We start from the raw sequence: 25,971 nt of genomic DNA on the forward strand, positions 1-25,971 counted from the left end.
TGCTTAAATCTTTTAAAGACCGCTCAGCCTGTGTAATAGAAGTTATAATTTAAATAAAAATGAAAGTTTGAGAATTTTCCCCTTTTGATTCAAATGTTGAATGCCACGTCATTTCGAATCATTGGGTTGACCACTTGTTACAGGAAATCGTGGATCAAGTTGATGGATTGTGACCGAATCTCACAGAGAGATTGCCTACGTATCCCTTTTCAGGGAATCAGGTCAGCACGTAGTTCAGGCTAAGGTTCACTCGAGTATTTTAGCTCTCCTTTTACGCTTTAAATTTTGCCTAGTGCTGCCACTTCGGGTTTTCAGCCTAGCGAGCTTTGATTGATGCCTATTTATTTTTGACTAAACCGCCTTCTCAGGTTTTCGGTCTAGCAAGTTTGCTCTAATTTTTGCTTGGAACCGCTCACCCTTGTGGTTTCCGGCCCAACAAGCTTCTCTCAGGGATAGTATCGTTTGAGTTGATCCAGGTTAACCAGAGAGTTGAATTCGTTGCCGTCGAGATCGATGAGCTGAGCCGCTCCTCCAGAAAGGATGGTCTTGATGATGTAGGGTCCGGAACGCTTAGGTCGGAATTTGCCGCGGGGGTCAAAAACTGGCACCCGAATCTCCTTCGTGACCATGTCCCCTTCGACCAAGTCTTTAGACTTCACTTTTTTGTTGAATGCCCGAGCGATTCTCCGTTGATACCCCTGAACATGATATAAGGCCCGGAGCCTCCTCTCATCAAAAAGCATGAGTTCAACAAATCTTCCACTGAGCCATTCAGATTCCGAGAGTTCCGATTCTACCATGATCCTCAAAGATGGTACCTCAAGCTCCATAGGGAGGACTGCTTCCATTCCGTAAACCAAGGAATAGGGGGTTGCCTCTGTTGATGTTCGGATCGACATTCGATAACCCCAAAGAGCTAAAGGCAGTTGCTCATGCCAGTCCCTGGCGGACTCCGCAGACTTTTTGATGATTGTCTCGACATTCTTGTTGGCTGCTTCAACTGCTCCATTCGTTTGAGGGCGATAGACCGTTGAATGATGGATTTGAATCTTGAATTCTTCGAAGAGTTCCAGGACCCTGCCTTTGAAATGACTCCCATTGTCTGATACAATTGCTTGCGGAACCCCATACCGGTAGATGATGTTTTTCCTGATGAAATGAGCAACTTGAACCGCGGTCAGGGTCTTATAAGATTCGGCTTCCACCCATTTGGTAAAATAATCTATCGCCACGAGGATAAACCTATGACCATTCGAAGCAGACGGTCTGACCATGCCGATGACGTCGATACCCCATACAGAGAAAGGCCAAGGCGAAGCCATGCCAAATAAGTTAGAGGGTGGAACATGCATTAGATTAGCATAGATTTGGCATTTGTGACATCGCCGCACGTAATCCACACACTGAGATTCCATAGTAGACCAGAAATAGCCTTGGCGCAAGATCATCCTAGCGAGCATGATGCCACTCATATGAGGGCCACAGACCCGCTCATGGATCTCCTCCATGATTCTGACAACCTCGGTTCCGTTGACGCAGAGCTTATGCATTCCGCAATGAGATCTCCTATATAACTTTCCTCCACAAATGATGTACTGGGCAGCTATCCTCCGCAACGCAATCTGATCCTTTTTAGAGGCCTCGATCGGATACAAGCCACTCTCGACGAAATTCCATATGTCATGGTACCAGGGTAGGCCATCATCGACATCATCAATGGCGTTGATATATTGATAAGCGGGGCAGTCCCGCTGTTCGATTAAAACTGGGCGGAGTTTGACTCCCAAAGGTAATTCGACCATGGAAGCCAAAGTCGCAAGTGCATCGGCAAACCGGTTCTTCAAACGGGTGATGTGGGTGAAAGTCACTTTGTTGAAGCGAGGAATTAGCCCTTCCAAATCCTAATGATAAGGCTTCAACCCCTCTTCACGCACCTTCCAGTCCCCATTGGCTTGAGATACAACGAGATTAGAGTCCCCGATGACTTCGAGCCTTTCAACGCCGAGCGTGAGTGCAGCCTCCATACCCACAATACAGGCCTCATATTCAGCTTGGTTGTTTGTAACATCGAAGTTAAGCTTGAATACAAGCGGAATATGAGAACCGTCAGGGGCGACTAGCAAGACCCCGATCCCAAATCCTTTCTGATTGGCTGCCCATCGAAGTAAAGAGTCCAAACGTCTTCGATAACTGTTAGCACTTCCTCATCTGGGAACACGAAATCTGCATCCTCCGGTCCATCCACAGGGTGATCAACCAAAAACTCAGCGATGGCTCGCCCTTTCACCGACTTTCTCGTGACGTATTCAAGATCGAATTCTGCCAAGAGGAGCAACCAACATGCTAACTTACCAGTGAGAGCTGGTTTCTCAAACAGATACTTGAGAGGATCCATTCGAGAAATCAACTTTACTGGGTAAGCCAGCATGTAGTGTCTCAACTTCTTAGAGGCCCAAACCAGAGCTCAGCACGTTTTTTCCAAGGCCGTGTAGCGCTCTTCAGATCCAACCATCTTCTTACTCAAGTAGTAAACGGCCTTCTCAACTCCCTGGTCCCCTTCTTGAGCTAGCAAGCATCCCATGGATGAAGGGTTCACAGATAAGTACAGAATCAAGGGCTTCCCAAGCACTGGTGGCATCAAAATAGGCGGATTTTGTAAATAGTTCTGAATTGACATGAAGGCCGCCTGACATCTGTCTGACCATACGAACGGGGTATCCTTCTTGAGTAGACGAAACATCGGCTCGCAAGTTAAGGTCAACTTGGCGATGAATCTGCTGATGAACTGAACTTTCCCCAAAAAGCTCTGCACTCCCTTTTCAGTCTCTGGTGGCTTCATTTCAAGCACCGCTTTGATCTTTGATGGATCGACTTCAATCGCACGCGAAGTGATCATGAAACCGAGCATTTTGCCTGCTGTGACCCCGAAAGTGCACTTCTGTGGATTAAGACGCATGCGGAACTTACGGAGCCTTTCGAAAAACTTCCTCAATACGGGAACGTGTCCCTCCCGAGTTTTTGATTTAGCAATCATGTCGTCCACGTAGACCTCAACCTTTTTGTGCATCATGTCGTGCAAAATGGTCGTAGCGGCTCTCTGGTAGGTAGGACCAGCATTCTTCAAACCAAACGGCATGACCAAATAACAATAAGTCCCCCATTCAGTGATGAGTGTTGTCTTCTCACGGTCTTCCGGCGCCATGAGAATCTGGTTATATCCGGAGAATCCATCCATAAACGAGAGCATGGCATGGCCCGCTGTATTGTCAACCAGTGTATCGATATGCGGCAGGGAAAAAACATCTTTAGGGCTTGCCTTGTTCAAATCTCTGAAATCAACACACACTCGAATTTGTCCATTCTTTTTAGGAACCGAGACAATATTGGCAACCCAAGCGGGATATTGAGAAACCATAAGGAAACCGGTGTCGATCTGCTTAACTTCTGCTTTACGGGTTTGGCATTTGGTAGCAAGGGGATTCGATGCTCCACTATTTCTGGGTCAATACCGGGCATGTCTTGATGGGACCATGCAAAAATGTCACTGAACTCTGAGAGCAGTTCCTTGAAATTATGATGTTCCTCTGGAGATAAAGTGGAGCCCACTTGAACCATTTGGGGATCATTCTCATCTTTCAAGTTTATTAAGACTATTTCTTCTTTTAACGGCTGAGCATGTCTTTCATCTTCCCTTTCGATGAGGGCATTTCCTTGGGAATATCTCCATCGAAATCTATCCCTTCATCGTCGGGATCGAGACAGTTTATGTAAAGATCATTCAAGCAGTCAGAAGAGGATTCCTTCATTTCATAAGACCCTGCAGGGTCGCAAAGTACAAGGGAATCGAACTCAAAGTAAAAGCTATGACGCGGAGGGCCTAGAGGCACAAACTCCGACTCAGAGCTAGACTTAGACTCAGACGACTCAACAGACTCAGTGTCAGACTCTGATACATCATCAATGCAAGTAAGGCGTGGTTTGAAAATGCAATTTTTGAGGCTACCCTTGGCCTCCGTGATGAGGGAGATAGGATCCTTGAGATCGTGGAACCCGAGCATGAACACCTCGGCCTTCTCAGCTTCCTTGGCCAAACCCACTTGGGAGAACTCACGGAACAGCTGCTCCAAACTTCCCTGATCAAAAGACATCAGCCAATCAGTCTTCAGCTTGGGCTGGCTAAGCTTCCTCTTGAATCCTGCCCTTGCTGGTTCTTCATCACTAGAGGACCAGGTGTCATCAGCAAAGACCTCAAACCCGGGTAGCAGCTCCCCAGTGACTGAATCGACGAAAGGCTTAGGCTGCCCGGTGTAAATATCATTCCCCACCTCACGCACAAAGTAGCTGTCGGGCTCACCATAGAGAGATCGAGGTTTTCCCATGCATTTTCTTCTTTTGGCATCCTTGGTAGAGGAGGAGTACCCCAGACCAAAGCGGCCCTCGCAGGAAGGAAAGGCAGGGAACTCCGGGATCCCTTGTTGGTGAATCCCTAAACCGAGACCAGGTAGATAGGACATCCTCCTCATGATGTCTAAAGCAACAGAGCTTATGATGAAGTCCCCATCTACGTTGATGGCCAAAACCAAACCAGAAGTGTCAAAAGAGAAACCCCCAAGATCAACATCTTCGTCACCGTGCGCAATCCCCAAAACAGGTGTGCCATCTTCCTTAAGCGGGCGAATGCCCGAGTCCCCGCAGATAGTCAAAGTACCGGTAGGGAGCCCCAACGTAACCTTTTGGTGAAGTGTAGACGGTACAGCCATGATGTCAGATCTGTGAAGCCATGGCCTCCCTAGCAGGAGATTAAAAGTGGCAGGGATATCAACTACATGGAACTCGACATCCATTTCAAAACCCTCAGCATCGAGTTTGAGCACAAGTGTGCCCTCGACCACGCGACGAGTGCTGTCGTATGCGTTGATAGCCAGATTGGAAGGTGCAAAGTCCTTCTTAGCTAGTCCCAAGCGGTAAGCCACTCTCAACGGGCAAACATTGATTGCCGACCCATTGTCGATAAGAACAGTCGGAATCCAAAGTCCCTTACATTTAACGGTGATGTGCAAGGGGCGATTGTGATCAACCCCTTCGATCGGTAGATCCTTGTCAGTGAAAGTCACGGCGTGCTTAGAAGTAGGCGGGAGGATAATAGATATCATTGCTTCAGGTGTGACATCCGGTTGAATCTCAAGACGAGATAGAGTGTGGCAAAACTTCCGACGATGTTCACGGGAGGAACAGATTAGTCCCCAGAGTGATATAGCAGCAGGAATCTGCTCCAGTTGCCTCCGAATCATATCATCGTTCGGGGAGCTAAGAGGTACCTCAAATGGTGCAGACCTTGAGAAAGCAGAAGGTTCGTTCCTTTGGTTAGAAGAATTGGACGAGCTCCCAGTTTGCAGACCTGTAGGCTGAAAAACTCGTCCACTCCTCGTAACGTTGAGAACGTTCTCTAGAGAGGGCACCACTTGAGGGTCTTGACTATCATCCCAAAGGTCAGTAGGAACTTCCCCCAATTTGCGTTTCCCTTTGTCAGAGGGCTGTGGGGCTACAGGTACTTCCATGCCCAAGCCTAGGTCTTCAGCCAAATCGTTCAACAACAGCAACTCCCAGAAGTCTGCATCCTTAACAGTTACAGCCTCCCTGATAGGCTCCGTATTAGCAATAAACGGGATGTCCCAAAGTCCCTCATCGGCGAAAGAGCAGTTGACGGTCCAAACCTCGGACCCTACTTGGATATTGACTACATCGTCAACGTCCCAGAGATCAGCTGGTGGAACAACGTCTGTAACCATAATGCTGCAATCCTCCTCAGTTAGATGGGGCGGTGTGGGGCACGAGAGTTCCCCATTGACGATGTAAAATGTAGGGTCATACTTGACGTTAGTTACCGAGTCAACCAACCTGTCGAGAGTAGAAGGGAGAAAACATTCTCCCAAGACACGAGTTTCTTCCTGAATGAGACCATCTTCTATAAACTAAATCTCATGATTGGGCAGAGCGTATCCTTGAAGAGGATTAGGGTCAAACTCCAACGAAAATTGCCACGCGGGCTCGGGATCCCAATAGTACTCCTCCTCAGGTAGAACAGGCTCAGGCTGTTGAAATAGCATGTTCAAAGAGAACCCATCCAAAGGATCAAGCATGTCTGCCTCATAATTAGCCATTCAGGCGTCATACTAGGCATGATTAAAAGGGACATACTTAGGGTTCTGGGGGAAACCGTCTAATTCTAGCTCCGTCCATTCATTGATTATGGGGGTTGCATAGTCATTGTTATCAGCTATGGCCCATCCCACTGCTTGCATATCAATCTGTTGTTCCGGTAGAGGAGGAACAGCAGACCTAAAATGGCTCATCAAACTCGGAGAGGGGTTTGGATCCGTCACATCGAAATACGGGCTGTCCAAGGAAGAGGCAGAGTTGAGCTGCACGGAAGGGATGGACTGGTGGAACAAGTCGCTGATAGAAGCGTTGAACACAAACGTTCCATTCTACAGGCGCGCGAAGGGCACATTGGAATTGGACGACTGTCCTTCTTCAAGATGAATATAGAAGATCTCGGCTTCGGGTTGAGAAGGTATGGGCACAACTGGCCTGGGTTGGTCTGTTGAAGCTATATGGTCGGTAGGGTTGAATATAGTGGAGTTAGGGTTAATATTAGTGGAGCTGAGGGATATTTGGTTGATGTGGAGAGCAGCATTGTGCTTTGGCATGGAGTTGGAAAGGATGTTTGGCTTTTGGGTTTGTGGAGGTGGAGCATGAAGAGTCCCTTCATCTGTGAGATCCTGAATCGCATGTCGGAGACGGAAGCAAGAATCCGTAAGATGACCAGCCCCTTGGGGGTAGGCACAATAAAGATTGGCCTTGAAGTTGGGTGAAGGGTTCTTAGGCAGAGGAGTCTGGTCGAGGGGTTTCAGATGCCCTGACTGGATCAATTTCTCCATGACGGATGACAATAGAGCTTCAAACTCGGAGAAGCTGCGAGGCTGATTGCGGGGCCGGTTATTTTGAGGGGTTTGCACCTGATTAACCTCAGCAATATGATTGGTTGCATTGGAAGAAGAGGCGTTAGTGCCGCTGGTTGCTGTGTTGGAGAATGTCCCACTGCCAAACAACGCATTGGTGTTTCCTGAGTAGACCCGAGGCTTTGATTTCAGAGGGTTAGAAGACTCCCCTCTTGATAGAATCCCACTTTGTAGCCCATCCTCGATAGCCAACCCAGATTCGAAGAAGGTATCAAAGTTTGAAGAAGCTTAGACAAGGACCAAATGCCTAGCATAATCTGGTTGGAGATTGCGGAGATGATTCGGAGATGATTCGGAGCTGATCTCTCTCACTCGGGCGATCGGTCATCTGAGCGGCCTTCGTCCTCCATCTTTTGACAAAATCCGCAAAGGATTCCTTAGCTTCCATTATGGTGGACTCAAGCTCCTGGGTTGTCATTCTGAGTTGGGAGTTGTAACTATACTGCGAAATAAACGCAGCACCGATGTCTTCCCAAGTCCTCCTTTTGGCGATGTCGAGGGACAGAAACCAGTGAAAAGCAGGTCCAAAAAGAGTCTGAGGGAATAGCTGGGACATGGCCTCAGGTTCAACAGCCAAGAGTTTCATGGCAGCATGATAGCCATAAAGATGAGTCTTTGGGTCGCCACTTCCATCAAACTTGGCGAGATCAGGCATCTTGAACTTGTCGGGGAGCTTGGCGTTGGGATACAAACAGAGGCGATCTAGGTCAATTCCCCCGGCACTGATCTTCTCGGACTTGGAAACAGATTCCTCCAGCTTGACGGTTTTCGCCATGAGAGCAGTCATGTTAGGATCTAGAATAGGTCTCGCAACAACAAGATTTAGGTTTGCTGCTTTCGGGCGAGCCTCTCTCGGGTTGGGCTGAATTATAATCCGCCTCGCATGGTTGGGGTCTTCAACAAAGATCGGCTCCACATGGTCATCCTCATCGACCTCGCCCCTTGCTTCTGCAGTCGGCGAAAGACGAGTGTTGATAAGGTCATTGAGCCTGGTGAGATTTGCATCGGTCTGAGCACCCCTTTGCTGCATGGTGGCAATGCTATTTTGAATGTTCATGAGCATGGTTTTGAGACTTAGCGGTTGCGGATGATCTGCCATAACGGAGGTCCCAGATGAACTTGACGAGGACGAAAAGGTAGGTGACGCCGGAGATTCAATTTCTTGGATAACCGACGGTGATTCTGACTGTAAAGCGGCCAACAGGGAACACGGAGAGTCTTCCGTTGTGACTGACTGAGCTTGCAACCTGATTAGCCTTTGAACCAGATCCCGATGCAGACGTTCCCAAGTGGGTTTGGCTTTCTGCCTCGATACTTTTCTTGGCGGCGCAATGGTTCAGAATCCTTCTTTGCTTTGCTTTAAAGTAAGAAAAGGGTCAATAAGGGCCCTGCAGCAACTTTACTTTTAAACAAAAGACTAAAGCGATAACACAGCCATCGTCGTCAGTGTCGCCCCTAGACTCTAAGACTACAGACGGGTCTGTCTCATGATGTTCGGACGCTGCCAAAATCCTCGAATTTCTTTTCGAGAGTGTATCCTTGTTTGAATCGACCAATACTAAGAGACGTCAAAAACAGTCTAAGCCTTTGACTTTTCCATTCTCAAAGTTTCAACTTTGAACTCGGAATAACTCAGGGTAGATGACGTGATACCTTAACCGGGGCGGCGTAGGCGACACAGTGACATAGCCTGAGCAGTGTACATGCTGCGCACGATAACCGAGGTGGTATAAGTATCACGGCATTCTCTCCGTCATTCCTTGTTTTCTGTTTGAAACTTCAATTGGGTATATAGACAAGGGCTTAGAAAGTCTTGATTTCCCAAAGTCTTACTGATCTAAGGACTTTGAAATTTGATAACACGCACCATCAAGATGCATGACTCTTCATCGGGCTACGGCAACGTCTTAATAAACATAAGACAGACTCGAAGGAGAGACAACCTAGAAGCCGCCCTAAACATGCTCCTACGCAAAACGGTACATATGTACAGTGCATGCGATAGGGAAAGCAGTAACACGTAGACAGTATATGAGGGTTAGATGCAAGTAGATCTTACTCTGCGGGTACCTGTCCTAGTTTGGAGAGTTCTAATGCTTTGTATATGCAAAGGCTGGTTTTGGCTTGTAACGGGTTCCTCGGACTAAAGCCAAGATATACCTCCTGCTGCCCGCGTAATCGCTGAGCAACAGTCGAACGGTAGAATGACTCATCATCGTCGAAGGTTGTTAGTCATTCGGGGTCCCCGGGCTCCGGTAAACCGTGCCGGATTGCCAAAACGATCCAACGAGGCTTATCCCACATCGATGCAAATAAGAATGCTAAAAAAAGTTGATTAATGAAATGGAATCGTAAATTCGCAAATGCCTTTTCAAATTTGGCTCTCTTTATTGATCAATACTTAGAAGAAACTACAGAAGAGAACAATCGGAAAAGCCCCAGATTGGATGGCCGGACACGAGGTCCTGTTAAATCGCCAATCCTTTCTTTAGCAGCGCGAAGCTCACTATTTTGACAGACTTTTGCGGGATTGTTCTCAAGCGTATTTAAAATCTAAGTATAGACCAATATTGATTCGATCCCCAGCAGAGTCGCCACTATGGGCATGCGTGCCCTTTTTCTTCTTTTTGGGAAAGGATTTCGTCCCCTTCCTAAAGAGGAAAAAATACCGGTTCGCGGGAGCGCTTTCAGTTGGATGATAAGCGCTCGCAAAAATACAGAGTCGCCACTCGGGTTTGAAGGTCCGACACCCAAGGAACCGTATTTCGAAGCACTTGCCGCGTTGATTGATTTGAAAAAGTTAAGGAACCTGTAACGCCCCCAATTTTGGGTACGTTAAAGAAGTCAATTTCATTGAAAATCTAAATAGAGTCTAGCTCAACTTTACAACATAATTCTCCCAAGAGTACTTTATTAAACAAAAGGAGGGTAGACTAGGGTTCCTATCTACTGCTCCGCCTCTTCTTCCATTCTGGCCAGCTCCTCGGCTCCGAAAGCTTCCAAGGTATAATGTTCACCCTGTTCATCTATGAGGTCTGACACATTATACCGGCGTCGCCACCAATATAATATGTCAGGGTCACCAAAGGTAACACCGTGAGCTTACAAAAGCTCAATAGAGTAAACCCTACCCACTAACTCATAACTTATAAATAGTAAATCATATACGACGAATAGTAACAATCACACATCCACATTCACTATTCAAGTATCGTTGGCGTCCATGTTTTTCTGTGTTTCTCCTACGCAACTCATCGTAGACCGTGTCACCATTTTTCATATACCAATTCATCATTTCCAAAAATATTTTCAACACACCCAACCTCGGTTCTGCCGTTCCTGGTTCCCGAGTATCTTCACAATGGTTCCGCCACACCGGGTTCCCATTGGCACACAAAACTTGCATTGGCTCCTCTCCGCGGATAACCAAGCCACATTACCAATGAGGCTACCACGTCCGGCCCCATTGGCAATCTTCACAATGGGCTACCAAGTCCAGCCACATTGAGGTTTTCACAAATCCACGCAATGGGCTACCAAGTCCGGCCACATTGTGGGTTTTCATTCACACAACGGGCTACCAAGTCTGGCCACGTTGCGGTTTTCACAATCCACATGATGGGCTACCAAGTCCGGCCTCATCGCGGGTTTTCATACACATAATGGGCTACCAAGTCCGGCCACACTGCGGTTTCAAAACACATCTCATCATTATCCACACCCTAGGTGTTATGTTTCTATTTTCTCGATTTTCGTGTCTCGTTTTCATGCATAGACTCCGTGGTAGGATTTTTCACATACGCAACCATAAATCAATCATTGAAATCTTGAAACTAAACTAACAAGATCATCCAATTCTATATTAATAATCATACTCATAACCATCTTAAAGATCAAAATACGAATACTTCTATTCAAGTGTCAAATTCTATCTTTCGAAAACCGTTCTTTCTTTCTTTTGAGAAATCCTAAGCAACATATGTTTATTCGAAAAATAAAGTCGATATATTCAACATACTCCCCTTCCTTTTCATCTTTTTAAAGAAAGCTCTTTTCAAGTTCCTCATGCATACAAGTATCACACATAACATTTGAAGCAATAGATAACTTTATCTACTTAAGGAAATACTTAAGAATATTCTGCTTATGCTTAGAGATAGGAGTTAAGATGATCCTACGTTATACATAGAGATAGTGAGTAAGATTAATCTACCTTGATCCGAAACTAGTCGGGGCCGAACAAGCTAGTTGGAAGTTTTCTACGGGCGGTGAAACTCGCAAATCTGGACCAAACTTTGGATGGCAATAACTCGGTCAATATTTGGCCGAATATGATCGTTCTTGGGTCGAAATTGAAGCTCTCGAAGTGCTCTACAACTTTTGTGAAGGAAGTTGATCCTAGAAACTACTTTAGGTAGGAGAAAAATGGTGATAAAGGAAGAGACAGTATGCTGTCTGGAAATGAAAATCCGAAATTTTTACTGAACTTCGGATGCCAATATCTTTGTCATTTCTTCACCGATTGGGGTGGTTCTTGGGTCTAACTTGAAGGTTTCGAAGTGCTCTACAACTTTGCCGAAGGGAGTTGGTTCTAAAAACTACTTTAAGCAGGAGAAAAATAAAGATTTGTGAAGGGCAGTAAGCTGTCTGGAAAATGGAAATGGCAAATGAGTGAAGGGGTGAGTTGGATGGAAGGCATGGGGTGCTATTTATAGCCAACAGTTGAGCTCCTCCTCCCTCCTCTATGCCCCCCCCCCCCCCCCCCCCCCCTCCTTTCTCCCATGGATTTGCTCCATTGAGTGGTCATTTCAAGCCTTTCAATCAAGTCATAGCCTTCCATGACTTGTCTTTTCCAATTTAGGCCAAATCTTAGGCCATCATGAAGGGTTTTTGACTTGTCAAGTCTATGGGGAGGTTGCTTGCAAGAAAGAATATAATCATGGGCTAGCTTTGTACTTTGAATGGTCAAAAATAGGCTTAAGGCTATAAAGGTTGCTTGTGTAAGTAATCAAAACTCATGCACACATTCCACCCCACTCTCTCACTCTCGGCCCCCCTCTCTCTCTCTCTCTCTCTCTCTCTCTCTCTCTCTCTCCTCGGTACATATATATATATATATAAATGTATGTCTAGGAAAGTAAGTCTAGGATTATTAGGTTTAAGGCTAGAACATAGGTGTGCATGCATGGCAAAGCTAGCCTTGCTTCTTTTGGAAGCAAAATGATGGGATTCTTTGTATGACTTGTCTTGTCATGCTTATTGGCAAGACAAATGTCTATTAACCAAGGGACAAAAATTCCCCTAACAATTATGGACCAAGGGTTAAAGGAATATTGATAATAATTAGGGTTTGAAATGACTTGTCATGAGAATAAAAATGATTACTCCTATGGTCTAATGGTCCTATAGGGTTTGGAGGGGTTCATAAGGCTCAAAGATAGTCTAAAAGGTCTAATTAGGGTTAGGGTATTGTAACTAGGTGAATCGGTGGTCCGGTTCCTCCAACTAATCGGTTGCAACTAACTCTACTTGCCAAGTAGGGTTTCTAGCCAAGAAATATAATTTAAAGATTTTATCTAACTCGTTAGGAAAATATACAAGTGATTTTATAAGCATACTTGTTTTTAGAAAATGACTAGATTGCTCGGCGTGAAAGATATAATTTTATAAGTCTCAAATCTAATTATGACGGATTATAAAAATTAAAAAGAAATTTTTTGTAGCAAATTCAAGTAATTAAAATAAAATTTAAATATTTAACGAAATTTTTTATTTACAAAAAATCAGGGTCGTTACAGAACCAGTCCGTCATAACCATATCTAGGTTCGGGAGCCAGGTTACGAGAGGGGAAGGGTTTTATGGCACCCCTCTCGCCCAATCCGGAGATTGGTCTCTACTTAGGCATTTGCGAAAAATGTTTGTTTGCGATTCTGTTTCATTAATCAATTTTTAGCCAATTAGGGCGGGGGAACAGTTTAACGGGAATTAAAACTTTAACATGTTTGCAGGATGTGAATGATAGCATGGATGGATAGAATGTTAAAATAAAAAGTGGGATAAAACCCAACACTTATGATCAAAACACCAAAACAGGGCTTTGTATGAGATTGGCACAAATGATGGCCAACTTGCATGCGTGGATCAACCTGCATGCAAATGAACCATCGCGTGACAATCCCATACACTCGCACGAGTGTTGATGCCTCACCAACAGTTTGAATTTTACCCCCTTCTGGGCTCTGGAAGGACCAGTGCTCACCCAGGTGCAAACCAAGCAGTTTATATGTACTTGAAAGTAAATAATATTACAACAGGCAGCAATAATTTGGAAATACAACCCCTAAACAGTGGGGGTGACTAAACAGAGGCCAAGACCAAGCTGCCCATGCAAGGGCAGTCTCTGGAAATCAGAAAACCAGCGCGCGATTGAGTGAAATATTCGCGCGAGGGTTCTGATTGGACTTCCAGGAATTGCTTTGCATGCTTGGGGCTCTGAGACACGTTCAAGAGCATTCCAAACCAAGTGAAATTATAAACTAAACTAAACTCTGATTTTTAACATGCAAAGCAGTGAGCTAATACTAAAAAAAAAACTTGAAAGTGACTATGAACATGACAAGAAACTTAAAGACCAGCATCCCTTCCCCACGTGGTCCAATCTCGTGCAAACAGAACTGTCGCGCGAGTGAGTGGGACCATCGCGCGAGGGTTTAGTTGGCCATGGCTTTTGAAACCTTGCTAGCTTTAGGGCCAAGACTGGTATTGATTACCAGCCATGACCCTGCTAGCCCCCCTCAGGGGTCTAAACAGTAAACAGAAAGGTATTATACCTTTGCTTGAGTGTCTTGAAAATGACTTGAATGAGGTGGTGTGACTTGGAAATGAGTGTGTATGAGTGATTTGGAATGGAAGAAGTGCTTAGGCCTATGTCTCCTTCTCTTCCTTTGACAATTTTTTGTAACCCTTGAAGATGAACCATGGGGGGGGGCGGGGGGGGGCGGGGGGGGGGGGGGTACTTATAGAAGGAAATGTTGGTTGGTGGCTAAGCAAGGCAATGCAACCAGCCAACAAGGCTGGTTGCAATTACTTGGTGGAGAAGTGGGGTGCCAAAGGTGATGGGAAAGTGGGGGAGAGGTGGTGCAAGGGCAACCCTGCAGGACGCTGTTCAGTCGACGAAACGGGGTTACATAAGCCTGTAGCCCCCTGATCACCACGCAATCCAGCTGGAAATTGGTGAAAATGACAGGTGTTGACCATCGCGCGAGGTACTGGATGCATCGCGCGAGTGTCAAACTAGCCCCGCAAGGGTCAACAGTCAAAGCTTTTGACTTTGACCACCACCTGGCAAGTGAATCATCGCGTGAGGGACCCTGTAAAGCGCGCGATGGTCAAACCTAAGGTCCAAGTTTGGATTCAAGGGTTTCAAGGCTAAGGACGGGTTCCGCACACACCAAACTCAAGCCATTTCATTTTCTCAAGACTGTTTTCGACCTGATTCATCATCGAGGAAACAAGAAACCGAAAAACGAAGTAAAACGATCGGGAAATCAGATTGGGGTGTCTACAAATGGTTGTCCTCTCAGTAAGCAATTGTGGATTAACTTACGAATTTTGTACGCACATCCCAGTGTTTAGAGCATCTCCGACCTAATTCTTCAAAATTCTTTATTTTGAAGAATCAAGATAATATACATAACTCAAAATGTGATTTTGAAGAATACAAATATTTACATCAACTCCAATCATATTCTTCATTTCTTTCAGATTTAATCCATTTCCCTCCAAACCTTAACTTTCCCTTCAAAATTTTAAATCCTATGAACTTGTTAAATGTATTGATGAATTGGTCTCTTTAGGTATTGTGAATCTCCCTCCAAACCTTAACTTTCCCTTCAAAATTTTAAATCCTATGAACTTGTACTAAATGTATTGATGAATTGGTCTCTTTAGGTATTGTGAATCTCTTTCTAATTATACTAATTTAACGTTAAATATAATATAGATATATTAAATAAATTAGTAGCATTTTAAAGTGAGAATAAAATAAAGAAGGTTCTTTATTTTTTGAATGATTCTTCTCATATGAGAGCATCTCCGACCCAAGTCTTCAAATTGAAGACTCAAAATAATGTGTTTTATTCAAAAAGTAAGTATGAAGAATGTAATTATTCACATCAAATCTAGTCCAATTCTTCATTTCTATCTCTACTTTATAATATTTCATTCATTTCTCTCCAAAACTCAATTTTCCCTCCAAGTTTTAAACATATTTAAAAAAATACTAAATATATTAATGAGTGGTCATGTTTTAAAGGTCTCATGAGTATCTATTCAACTATATTAATTTTATGAAAAATGAATTATGATACTATACGTTATAACATTTTAAAGTGTACAAATAAAATGAAAAATGTTCTTCATTTTTTGGAGGATTCTTCATATATGGAGAATCAAAAGTGGTTCTTCCTTTTGAAGGAAGAAAATGAAGTTGGTTCTTCAAATTGAAGAAATGAAGGCTTGGTTGGAGATGCTCTAAAGAATGAAAATGGTTCTTCATTTTGAAGACCTCAAATGAAGTATGGTTGGAGGAGGGAGATTCTTCAAATTGAAGATTTGAAGAACCAAAATGAAGTTTTGAAGCATGGTTGGAGGATTAGGTGACACAAGGAGCATTCCTTCTTTTAACACTGCAGCCTATATGGTGATAAAAACGAGACAATATTAGCTATGTGAATTTGTACCAGAAGAATGGATGGCAGGAACACTTTTGATTACTCAGTTCGTTCGGATCAGTTAACGTAGATCTTGACTAATCTCACCACGAGCGGGGGTCCAATTAAAGTTAGGGCAAAAACTCTATATGAACTAGCTCCATAAAAATTCATAGCTGGACTTGTAAGAGTTAATTGCTGAAACTATTCAAGCATAAGACCATAAGAAGGAGCAAACATTCATCATCAGACCAACCCCTTAGTTTTACGGCAGGAACGCTTACAAAAATGATTTCAAACTTTCGGGTCATATCAAATTGCTTTTGGAGTAACTCGTCTAGGAACCCTTCTATGGGCACCAACCATAGGTGCACCAACCGTCACGTGGGGTTCTGCGTCCCACACGGATGATCCACTGAATGAAAAATTGAAAGATTGGATCCACCACCAACACGTATCGGATTGAACTGATTTTTTGCGGGGCCACTTGAAAAATTATTTTAAAATTATTGCACGGCTCGAATTATCTGTGCGGAACCCAGAGTGGGTCCCGTGTGACGATTGGTGGACCGTTGTTGCACTTTTGGTCGGTGCCTTTAGCTCGTCTAGCCAACTAGTAGCTCCAGATTTTTTTAAATCAAAATAGCGGTACACGAATAAACACACCTCGACACTGTTTGACAACGTCAAACCATCAAACCGAAAAACAATACACGAGAAACAGATTTCTTACTTTGATAATCATTTAACCACTGAAAATTATGGTTTACTAACAATTTGATGGCCCCCTTCTTCAGCTGATCTGATGATAGCTAACAATTTGGTTTACTAACAATGCTGCTGTTCGATGTGCGGAAAGAATAACCAAAAGTATATGGAGGGAGGGAGTCACTGTGTATAGATAGAGCGAAGTGGTTTAAGAGTTTTTTGTTGTGTTTGGATGACAACTTTGAAAATTTTGAAAATAATTTTTGGGGCAATGATGACGAGAGAACGTAGGGTAATAATTGGAAATAATTACCCAAAAAAATTTTAATTACCCAAAAAAAATAATTGGAAATAAGAGTAATAAGTGGAGAGAGAAATAAAAGTAATGATTGGAGATAATGAAAGTAATGATTAGAACTTAGAAGTAGGGATAATGAGTATTTTTTGAGTTGGAAATTTTTAACAAGGCAGAAAACTGGCATGTTTCAAAAGGAAAAATGGAATGTAGGAGTAGTTAGAAGGAATTAAGGTGAGACAGCAAGAAGTGGGGAAGGCTAGACATTGTGAAAGATACCTATTTGGTTTGGGTTTTGAGAAAGGTTTTTAAGAGTAATGAGTAGAGAGAGATAGATTGAAAAAATTTATTGAGAATTGTGCATAGGGGTTTTGAGTCCCCCAAACGAACGAGGTTCCCGGGAATCGGTATTTGAGATTGTCTTCCTTTTATTTTTCTTGTTAAAAAATGTAAGAGAAATTAAAGATGGTGATTTAGAAGGGTGGGAAGCTTTGGCCAATGGAGTATTTGCCCGTCGCTAATTCGGGATCCCGACATCCGGTTATAAAAAAGGGGGGAGTGGCGCCAAATCACACTTGAGATACCATTGATAGGTTTACCAAAAAAAAAAAAAAGAGATACCATTGATAGATTCAATCTTATAGAAGGAAGGTTTCTCTTGTTTTCTGGACCACCCTATACCTATGGAGAATAATTGTTCTCTCTCTCTCTAAGAGTTAGGGTGTCTAGGTCAGCTTCGCGCATCTTTACTAATTTTTTCTTCAGTCCGGTCAAAGGCAAGTCCTCCACGTCGGGACAATAAAATTGACAAACAAATAGTTTCTTACAGCATGACCTCTAGAATCAAATCATGGTTAATTGTATAAGAAGCAAACCACCAAACAATCGGACTAACCTTTTAAGGTTCTATCACACACAACTTTTAACTCGTGATAAGTCAAGTGGCCTACTAATTTTATTTTATTTTTTAATTTTTTGAAGACAAGTGGCCTACTAAATTAAGGAAGTAAAAACTCCACCTCTACTGCCCAACGGCTGGGCATGGGCTTCACGCTGTCACCTCCTTGACTTGAATTAACTATAAGTGTCTTAGGTGAGCTCACGTTCACGTTAAGCCCATCCACATAAGTTCCCAATCCAAGACCTCCACGTCGTACATCCACCAGTTTCCATTCCTCTGCTTTCTTTTGTTGCTACAAACTCTCTTTCCCCCTAACCACCTATACTCTTTTTTTATACAGTATATGTTGTCCCATATCTCTCTCTCTCTCTCTCTCTCTCTCTCTCTCTCTCTCTGTGCGCGCGCGTGCGAATAAGGCTTTAAAGCTAAAACCCATTTGCCAAATAATGAAATTCGAAGACTTCTTGATGCGGACAAGTGATTCAGAGAAGCAGAGGAGAGTTGACCTTGAGGAAGAGGTGACAGTCCTTTGTGTTCTACTATTACAAATGTCTTCTAATTCTCACTCATCCCAACAATAACATAATACGGATAGGAACAAAGAAAAAAAAACAAGAAATGGAAGTAGAAGAAATGTTTGATGACCCACAAACCAATTCTTGTCTTCTGCAGGTAGAGAAATTGCAAGAAGATTTGGATGAAGAGCTGAAACTGAGCAAGATTTTGCAATGTGCATTGCAAGGGCCCGTGCAATCCTGTCCCTGTCTTTCCAAATTGCTTCCTTCTCAGGTAGGAAAAGACGACAAGTCTTCCTTTCAAAAAGGTCATCTACGATAGGTTGGCTAACCCATGAGAGGCAAAATGAGGATAACTTAGTTAACCAACCGGACTAATACTGAGAGGATTTATCACATCACGCCTTGTTATCAACCCCGATTTAATTTCTCTAACATTACTGCATTCAAATGCGAAATCCCCAAAGGTCTCGCTCTTTGTGGAATTGGTTGTTCAACGGATTCATGATGCGTCCTCAAACGCTGGGAATGGAATCCCCATCTAACATGTTAATTTTTAATCATTTGCTCCAATGTCATGTTTAATCCGGCCAAACAAAGGGCCTGTCTGTTTTTCCGGATTTGAGCATTGCATTGGAATATAAACCCAAAGGGACTTTTTTTTTTTATATCAGACTGAACATTTGTTGGATATGAAATCCCACACAAAAAGTGGGATACATATCATGAATGAAATGAACAGGCGCTAATTGTAGTTTTTAACTCTCTGTGTAATCGAAGGGACTAGTTTTTAACTCTCTGTGTAATCGAAGGAAGTCCAATTTGGTGAAATTGGATGTTTGGATGCAGGTTCAAGTACTTCTTGCAGAACTGGCTATGGTGGAGGAAGAGATTATATGGCTAGAGAGAAAAGTGGATAAGCTGAAACTAAGTTTGTACCACGAAAAGAAGCAAACCCGAGAATGGCAACCGCCCAAGGTGCGCAGGAGGCATTGGCAACTCAAACAACTATCCTTTGAGCGGAGCAATCAAATGGAAGTCAGTTGCAGACGGGTTTCCCTAAAACCCCAAGGTTTAGAAGAGGATATCAAGAACACAATTTTACGTGAAAGAAGAGCCTCCTTTAGTTCTTCTATGGAACATCAACACTTATCTTCCATGAAATCCAATGGTACAAAACTCATCCCTATCTCTACACAGATAGCAGTCAATACAACAAAATACACCAGCATTAATGGGTTCTTGTAAACTTATTTTTTTACTTCGTTTTGTGTATTTTGTTCGTCTTTTTTTAATTTTTGTTAGATTTGCATTATATTTTTAGGATTAATTATCCGTCTCGACGAGAGAAGTCTGAAAAGTAAAAAATTATGACTAAAAGCAAAAACAAGTTCTCAAACAACTGTTTTTTTTTTTTTTTGTCTAAATTGTCGTCTTATATGAATTTTTTCCAATATCAATCCACATTTTTATACTTTTCTGATTCGTGACAAACGATTAACCCCAAAAACTACAACGAAAAGCTAAACAAAAAGTTACGAAAAATAAAAAGTACCGAAATAAATTCTGGACAAATAAGTTTACAAGAATGCAAAACCAAAAGATCGTCCAGTAATCAGGAAATGAAACAAGGGGACCAGAATATCTTAGTTTTCTATTTTTTTTTCATTGTTCAGTTAAAAAAAAAATTCCCGACTGACGTCTTTAACTCTAACGCCCTCAAAGCTTGTCCAACAAAGAATACCTAATGTTGTCAGGAACCTTGTTTTCATCTAGTTCCCAATGGGATTAAATAACTATACTTAGTTTTTTTCAGTCTCGCAGATATTCGCAGTTTTCTTATCATAGACTTTTCCCGGGAATAACTTTCCAGGGCAAAATAATTAAAAGTTAGATTCAGTCTCACGGATAAAACCAAAAATCTACATACAGTCTCACAGTTTTGGTCTATGAAAACAGAGGAAATTGCTGAAACCTCAACACGTACCAGAAGAAGCCGAAACCATGAGTGTTCCGATGTAATAAAGAATGGTATGGAGAAACCAAATGAACTCTCAGAAGAGCTGATGAAGTGCTTGATAGGCATATTTTTCAAACTGAACCAGGCATCTCCGGGCAGCAAAGGATCAGCTATTGCTTCAAGGCATCATATTTCTTGCATTAACTCAAAAGGCTTCATGGCAAGGACCTCATTCAACTGTAAAGCACCAGAATTTTCATTTGACAATACATCAAATATTGATCCGTATGGGATATTACCCGATTTTGATGGCCTTATTAGAGATGTTGGCCCGTACAAGAATTTCTTCCAAATCACAAGAAGTTCACTGAACATTAGCCAAATTTCAGAGTGCATAAAAGCAATGGGAAAATTAAGGTATTTCCAAGGCACTCCTACTGATCTAGTAGCAATCATTTTTCGTATTTCACTCCTACTTATTCTTTTCTTCCAGGGTTTTGATGCAAAAACTCTGCAATGTGGACCCAACTTCACTGACCCACAAGCAAAAATTAGCTTTCTGGATCAACATCTACAATGCCTGCATAATGCATGTACTGTAAGAAATCTTAAGCCACAAAAGTAGAAATGGAATGCATTGTTATATATAGCAATCTGAGTGGTTAATATTCTACTCCAGGCATTTCTACAACATGGGTTGCCTTCCACACAGGAGAAGCTGCTGGCACTTATGAACAAGGTATGTCAATATTCCGCAAGCATTGGACTACTTTGTGGAAATAAAAATGACCAATGCAAGACCCTAAATCACAGAGAAAACCTCTTCTACAACAAGCTAGTTCTAACTTTGCAAACTGATTTCTAGTAACCTAATTTAACTATTTGACCCAGGCTGCAACGAATGTGGGCGGGATAGTACTGAATGCTTTGGCTATTGAGCACTTCATTCTCCGTCATCCATCTGACTCCAAAAAAGTGAGTGCACATAAATTGAACTAGTAAATCAATCTTTCTACGCACCAAGATCCAGCATTTTAAGCAAGTCAGCAATGAACAACTTTGGACATCACTTGCATTTTTGTGCGGTTCTAAACATACTAGAATCTCAGACTAAATTGTACAAACAGTTCACCAATATCAAATTTCCTATTATCAAAATGACAAAAGAACAGTGGAGATCCATTCTCAACTTCAACCACAAAGGCTCAAAATTAATTTGTCAATGCAAACACAATGTGCTGTTTGAATTTTGGAGTACTCATTTCATCCAACTAACATTTGCATCGGATATACAAGGGTTTAATAGACGAGAACGAAATGCTACTCCGGCATGCCTATGGCTTGGGATATCCTGAACCAAATGTGACATTCGCTCTTTGTCGAGGCAGCTGGTCTTCACCAGCAGTAAGTGCATTAAGCTTCATTTCACCTCAAATCTATGAATATTTCGTCCTAGTAGCGTATTTTCCACAGAAAAATTAGTTTAAGGAGCTGTTAACTGCAGTTAAGGGTGTACACACCAGACGACGTCGTGAATGAATTGGGAAAAGCAAAAGTGGAGTATTTGGAAGCTTCTGTGGGAATTACAAGCAAGAAAAAGATTTTGGTGCCTAAACTTCTACAGTGGCACATGAAAGATTTTGCTGATGACCTGGAGTCGCTACTGGAATGGATTTACAGCCAATTGCCACCTTCTGGTTCACTGAAAAGGTTGATAATGGAGTGCTTAATCGGAGAAACAAAATCTCCTTTAGCAAAGATGGTAGAGATTCAGCCTTATGACTCGGAATTCCGCTACTTGCTGCCCTTGTGAGATAAACAAGGGAAGAGAACAAAGATGCTGACAGAAAAGGCAATGATATAGATAGAACTTAGAAGTGACAGAACAGTAAATGCCTCCCCAAACAACAGATATGTGAATCCATAATTTGCCCCGCAGAATATTGTACAAATAACTTCTGTTTTCATGACCGCAGAATTCATTATGACTTCTTTTCTTTCTTTCTTCTTTCGTTTCGTTTTCCCTTTCATTTCTTTTTGTTCGGTATGAGATTACCAATAAGTTGGACTGTTGGAGTAGCCCCCAGTTTTAGTTCTTGTACCCTTACAAAGGCCTATGTTCAACTACGATAAACATTGTCGAAAATCAACCTCTCGTAAGCTGGCCTCTTCAATTGCCCTAGTGTTTTCATCCAGACACACATCATGCATGGTAAGAGCATCGGCAGCACATTTTCTAACATGTCCGGATGGTTCTCTAGCACATTTACCCCCAGCCACCAGAATGAAAGAGGTAAAATTACATGTATACAGATCCCTGCCGTTTCACCAGAGAGCCCATCCACTAATACAATACATATATACTTACTCGCGTAAACAATACATCGAGCTCTTTGGTGCTTCATGGCTTGTATTAAAAATGACGGGGATCAAATACAACTCTGTGGCATACTTTTTTCCATAGTGCAGCATGTACAGGTAGACCACCATGTTTACTTTTAGTGACTGAGTGCCTCCGAGTAGACATAACAACTAGTTAGATTGACATATCCACATATAAGTCCATATCTGTGAACATTCTCAGATTACATTACTTCTTAAGTGAACTAGCATTTGTTTGTAATATGGTTGCTAAGGGCCTTAGGGTTTAAATACCAGAATCACCATACTTCCACAGTTCCATGCAGTAGAGTCCAATTTTATTCACGAATATCAATGGCCAAAACAGGAGTACCAAATTTCACTCTCCTGATCATGTAAGCCAATATCTACCAATTTTGTTGACATAGGGAAAATTATATACTTTCGAGCTCCACTTGGTTGCTGATAAATTGTATGAGAACAAAAGGAAACGAATCCTCAGAACTCCGCTTGATAGAATTCGATACAGCATTCTGGTTAGCAAACCAATCCACCAGAGATATTAACCCGTTTGGGAAAAATTAACGTTTTGATATCTTTGTATACTAAATTAAAGTTAAATTCTTTTGATTTTTTACCATCAAAAAATTTGATGGCAAATGTGAAAAAACAAAAATTTGAAACAGCTGTCTTTATTGTTTGTGTCATCTTTCCAATTTCCGGCCATACTTGTATACTTGTATACTTTTCTGATTCTCTCGTCCAGACGAATGATTGATTCTAAAAAATTGTGAAACAAAACTAAACAAAAATCTCTAGAAGTAAATTGGCATGAACCAATTTACCGCGAAAAGTTCAAAAGTAGTTTCATTTTTACTTCTCAGCAACCAAACTAGGAAAATCGCGGCTCCCTGATTAAATAGGCATGTGCATAATTACATAATTACCTGCCTGGGGAATAAATTGGAGACGTCAAAGCTTTATGCCTCGAGAGCTATTAATCGTTAGAGAGTTCCGCTTTTCTAGGAGACGCATTTAGTTTCTCTATGTCTGTTGCTCAGCGTCTCTGCACTCTGGGAAGTATCGATGAAGAAGACGAAGCGAAATTGAGAGTGGGAATATAACACCATCCCCATGTGCAAACTACATATCCTTGCACCTTGTTTGGTAATTGGTGGTGCCATGTACTTCAGGGTTGTGGATAGTGGAAACCACTGACTCTGGGCAGGCATAGTGTGAGATTCGCGCTCTCGATTGATGGTCTTTACTGTATATAATTACATGTGGTCGTTCACTTTCTTTTTCTTTTAGTCTTATTTTTTTTGAGAATCCCTCGTATGGCACGCCTTGCATATCCATCTCTAGAAGCGGAATGATATCATCTGACCGAATGACATGCGACACCATTTTGTCTTTTTGATTCACTCTCATATTAGCAAGCTTATCCGCCACCTAGTTACCATCCCAAAATATGTGCTTTTAAGATGCATCCCTTGATGACTGGATTGCCCTTGCTGCTCCCATTTGTGTTCAATTTCAGTTTGCAGGTACCCGAAATAGACCATGAAATAAGTCTAGCAGGTCGAGGATTAACACAACCAATAGTAGCGAAACTTTGCACAATATCATTAACAAATTTGAAACTACTAGCACAGATTTCATAGTGGGCGTTCACTACTTAGGTGGTGTTTTCACTAAGCTAAAAGGGGTTGATGTTGTCATTAACATATAGTCAAACTGTTTCCACTAAACTAAATGGACAAGTTGTTGTAAAAGTTGAAGAGAAAAAATGAAGGGAAACAAAACTTTGTTGGGATTATTTCCCCTAAATCCATCCCACACGCAAACGGAAGCGTACACTACAAGAAAAATCAAAATTGATGACGAAAAAGTGACGACGAAATTTAATTTTGTCACTAAATGAGTATATTTGGCGACGAAAAAATAAATTCGTCACCGTTTTGACATCTTCTGTGACGAAATAATTTTGTCATCAATTATACCTATTTAGCGACGAAAAAAATATTTTCGTCACCAAAAGTACCCATTTGGCGACGAAATACATTTTTCGTCACCAAAAGCTTAAAAAAGGTGACGAAATTATTTTTTGTCGCCAAAGATAATCATTTGGTGACAAAAAATATATTTCGTTGCTAAATGAGACCAATTTAGTAACGAAATATTTTTTTCGTCACCAAATGCTTAACTTTGGTGACGAAAAATAATTTCGTCATCAAATGGGTACCTTTCGTGACGAAATTTATAAATTACGCTTCGTCACTAAATGTATTTCGGACATAACTCTTTACTAAAAACTCCGATTGAGATAATTCAAATTGTGTTTGAACAATAACTCAATTGCCTACAACTTTCATGTTTATCAAAATTACTAATTTTAATGTTTAAAGGTTCAAAATTGCATTCAAAATATATTTTAATGTAAAACATATATGTTATATATTAGATATTTCAAATATTTACTGAAAAGTGTGTGTGGTGCAGTTGGTTAGAGCTTGCGCGAAAAACTCAATAGATTCGGGTTCGAAACCTAGCAGGAGCAAGAAAGAATGATTTTTTTCCCATATGAAAACGTCTTTTGCAACGAAAATTTTCGTCACCGATGAAACTCATTAGTGACGAATTTTTTCGTCGCCAAAAGGAATAATTTATGACAAAAAATTTTGTCATCAAAAAGCACAATAAGCGAGGAAAAAAATTTCGTCACAAATTATTCACTTTTTGATGACGAAGTATTTTGTCATCAAAAGACACTATAGGTGACGAAAAATAGATTTCGTCACCAGGTAGGAATCCTCGACAACCTTTAGTCGACAAATTTTTTTTCGTCACCTATATTATTTGTGACGAAAAACAAGCAATTTGTGACGATTTTCATTCGTCACCCAATGTAATTTTTCTTGTAGTGGTAATCGGAAAAATTAAATGCACAATAAACAAGGCACAAATAGAACAACCAATATACGTGGTTCTCCAAACTCGGATACGTCCACGGGAGAGAGAAACAATTTCCATTATCCCCAAGGTTTACAAAAGGCTTACAAAGAGATCCAACAATCTCACAAATACCCTATCCAACAACCTACAATCAAAGTGGAAGGATCTTATCCAAAACTCTCCAACACAACTGAAACAGAGGGCACCAACCGGAGCAAATCAGCCAACAAAAGAAACACAAAGGCTGCTGCAAATTGCTTGAACAAAGAGAGGAAAGTGGCTGCCTTGATCTCTTCCTTAGCACTTAGGGGTGCCAAATTGAACTCAAACATATTAATCAACCCAAATCCATCTATTAGAAAATAGACCCAACCCATTAATTAGTTGAGTTAGAATGGGTTCAACCCATCTAACCCATTTATTAATTGAGTCTCAATTGGATCAATTTAAATGACTCAATAAATCATAGACATGACCCAAACAAAAAAGGAAGAGGAATGCTATGGTCCATGAGTACAGAACCACCAGGAACATGTCCAAGA

At 41.9% G+C, this 25,971-nt stretch overlaps 1 protein-coding gene and 1 long non-coding RNA gene across 2 annotated transcripts; one reads left to right on the forward strand and one right to left on the reverse strand.

Annotated features, from left to right (window-relative positions):
• The first annotated feature begins 18,025 nt into the window (after positions 1 to 18,025).
• Positions 18,026 to 22,109, forward strand: LOC131320407 (uncharacterized). Its single transcript, XM_058351110.1, has 9 exons — positions 18,026 to 18,156; positions 18,311 to 18,427; positions 19,003 to 19,324; positions 20,113 to 20,530; positions 20,607 to 20,706; positions 20,793 to 20,852; positions 21,005 to 21,088; positions 21,410 to 21,517; positions 21,618 to 22,109. The coding sequence occupies exons 1-9, from the start codon at positions 18,085 to 18,087 to the stop codon at positions 21,924 to 21,926; spliced, it is 1,590 nt and encodes a 529-aa protein (XP_058207093.1). The 5' UTR covers positions 18,026 to 18,084; the 3' UTR covers positions 21,927 to 22,109.
• Positions 20,417 to 23,753, reverse strand: LOC131320408 (uncharacterized). Its single transcript, XR_009198219.1, has 2 exons — positions 23,422 to 23,753; positions 20,417 to 20,693 (listed from the first exon to the last, which is right to left on the reverse strand). It is a non-coding gene; the product is annotated as an uncharacterized LOC131320408 (long non-coding RNA).
• Positions 23,754 to 25,971: the final 2,218 nt, after the last annotated feature.

This window comes from Rhododendron vialii, chromosome 3a (genome assembly GCF_030253575.1).
Source record: "Rhododendron vialii isolate Sample 1 chromosome 3a, ASM3025357v1".
Lineage (NCBI taxonomy): Eukaryota > Viridiplantae > Streptophyta > Magnoliopsida > Ericales > Ericaceae > Rhododendron > Rhododendron vialii.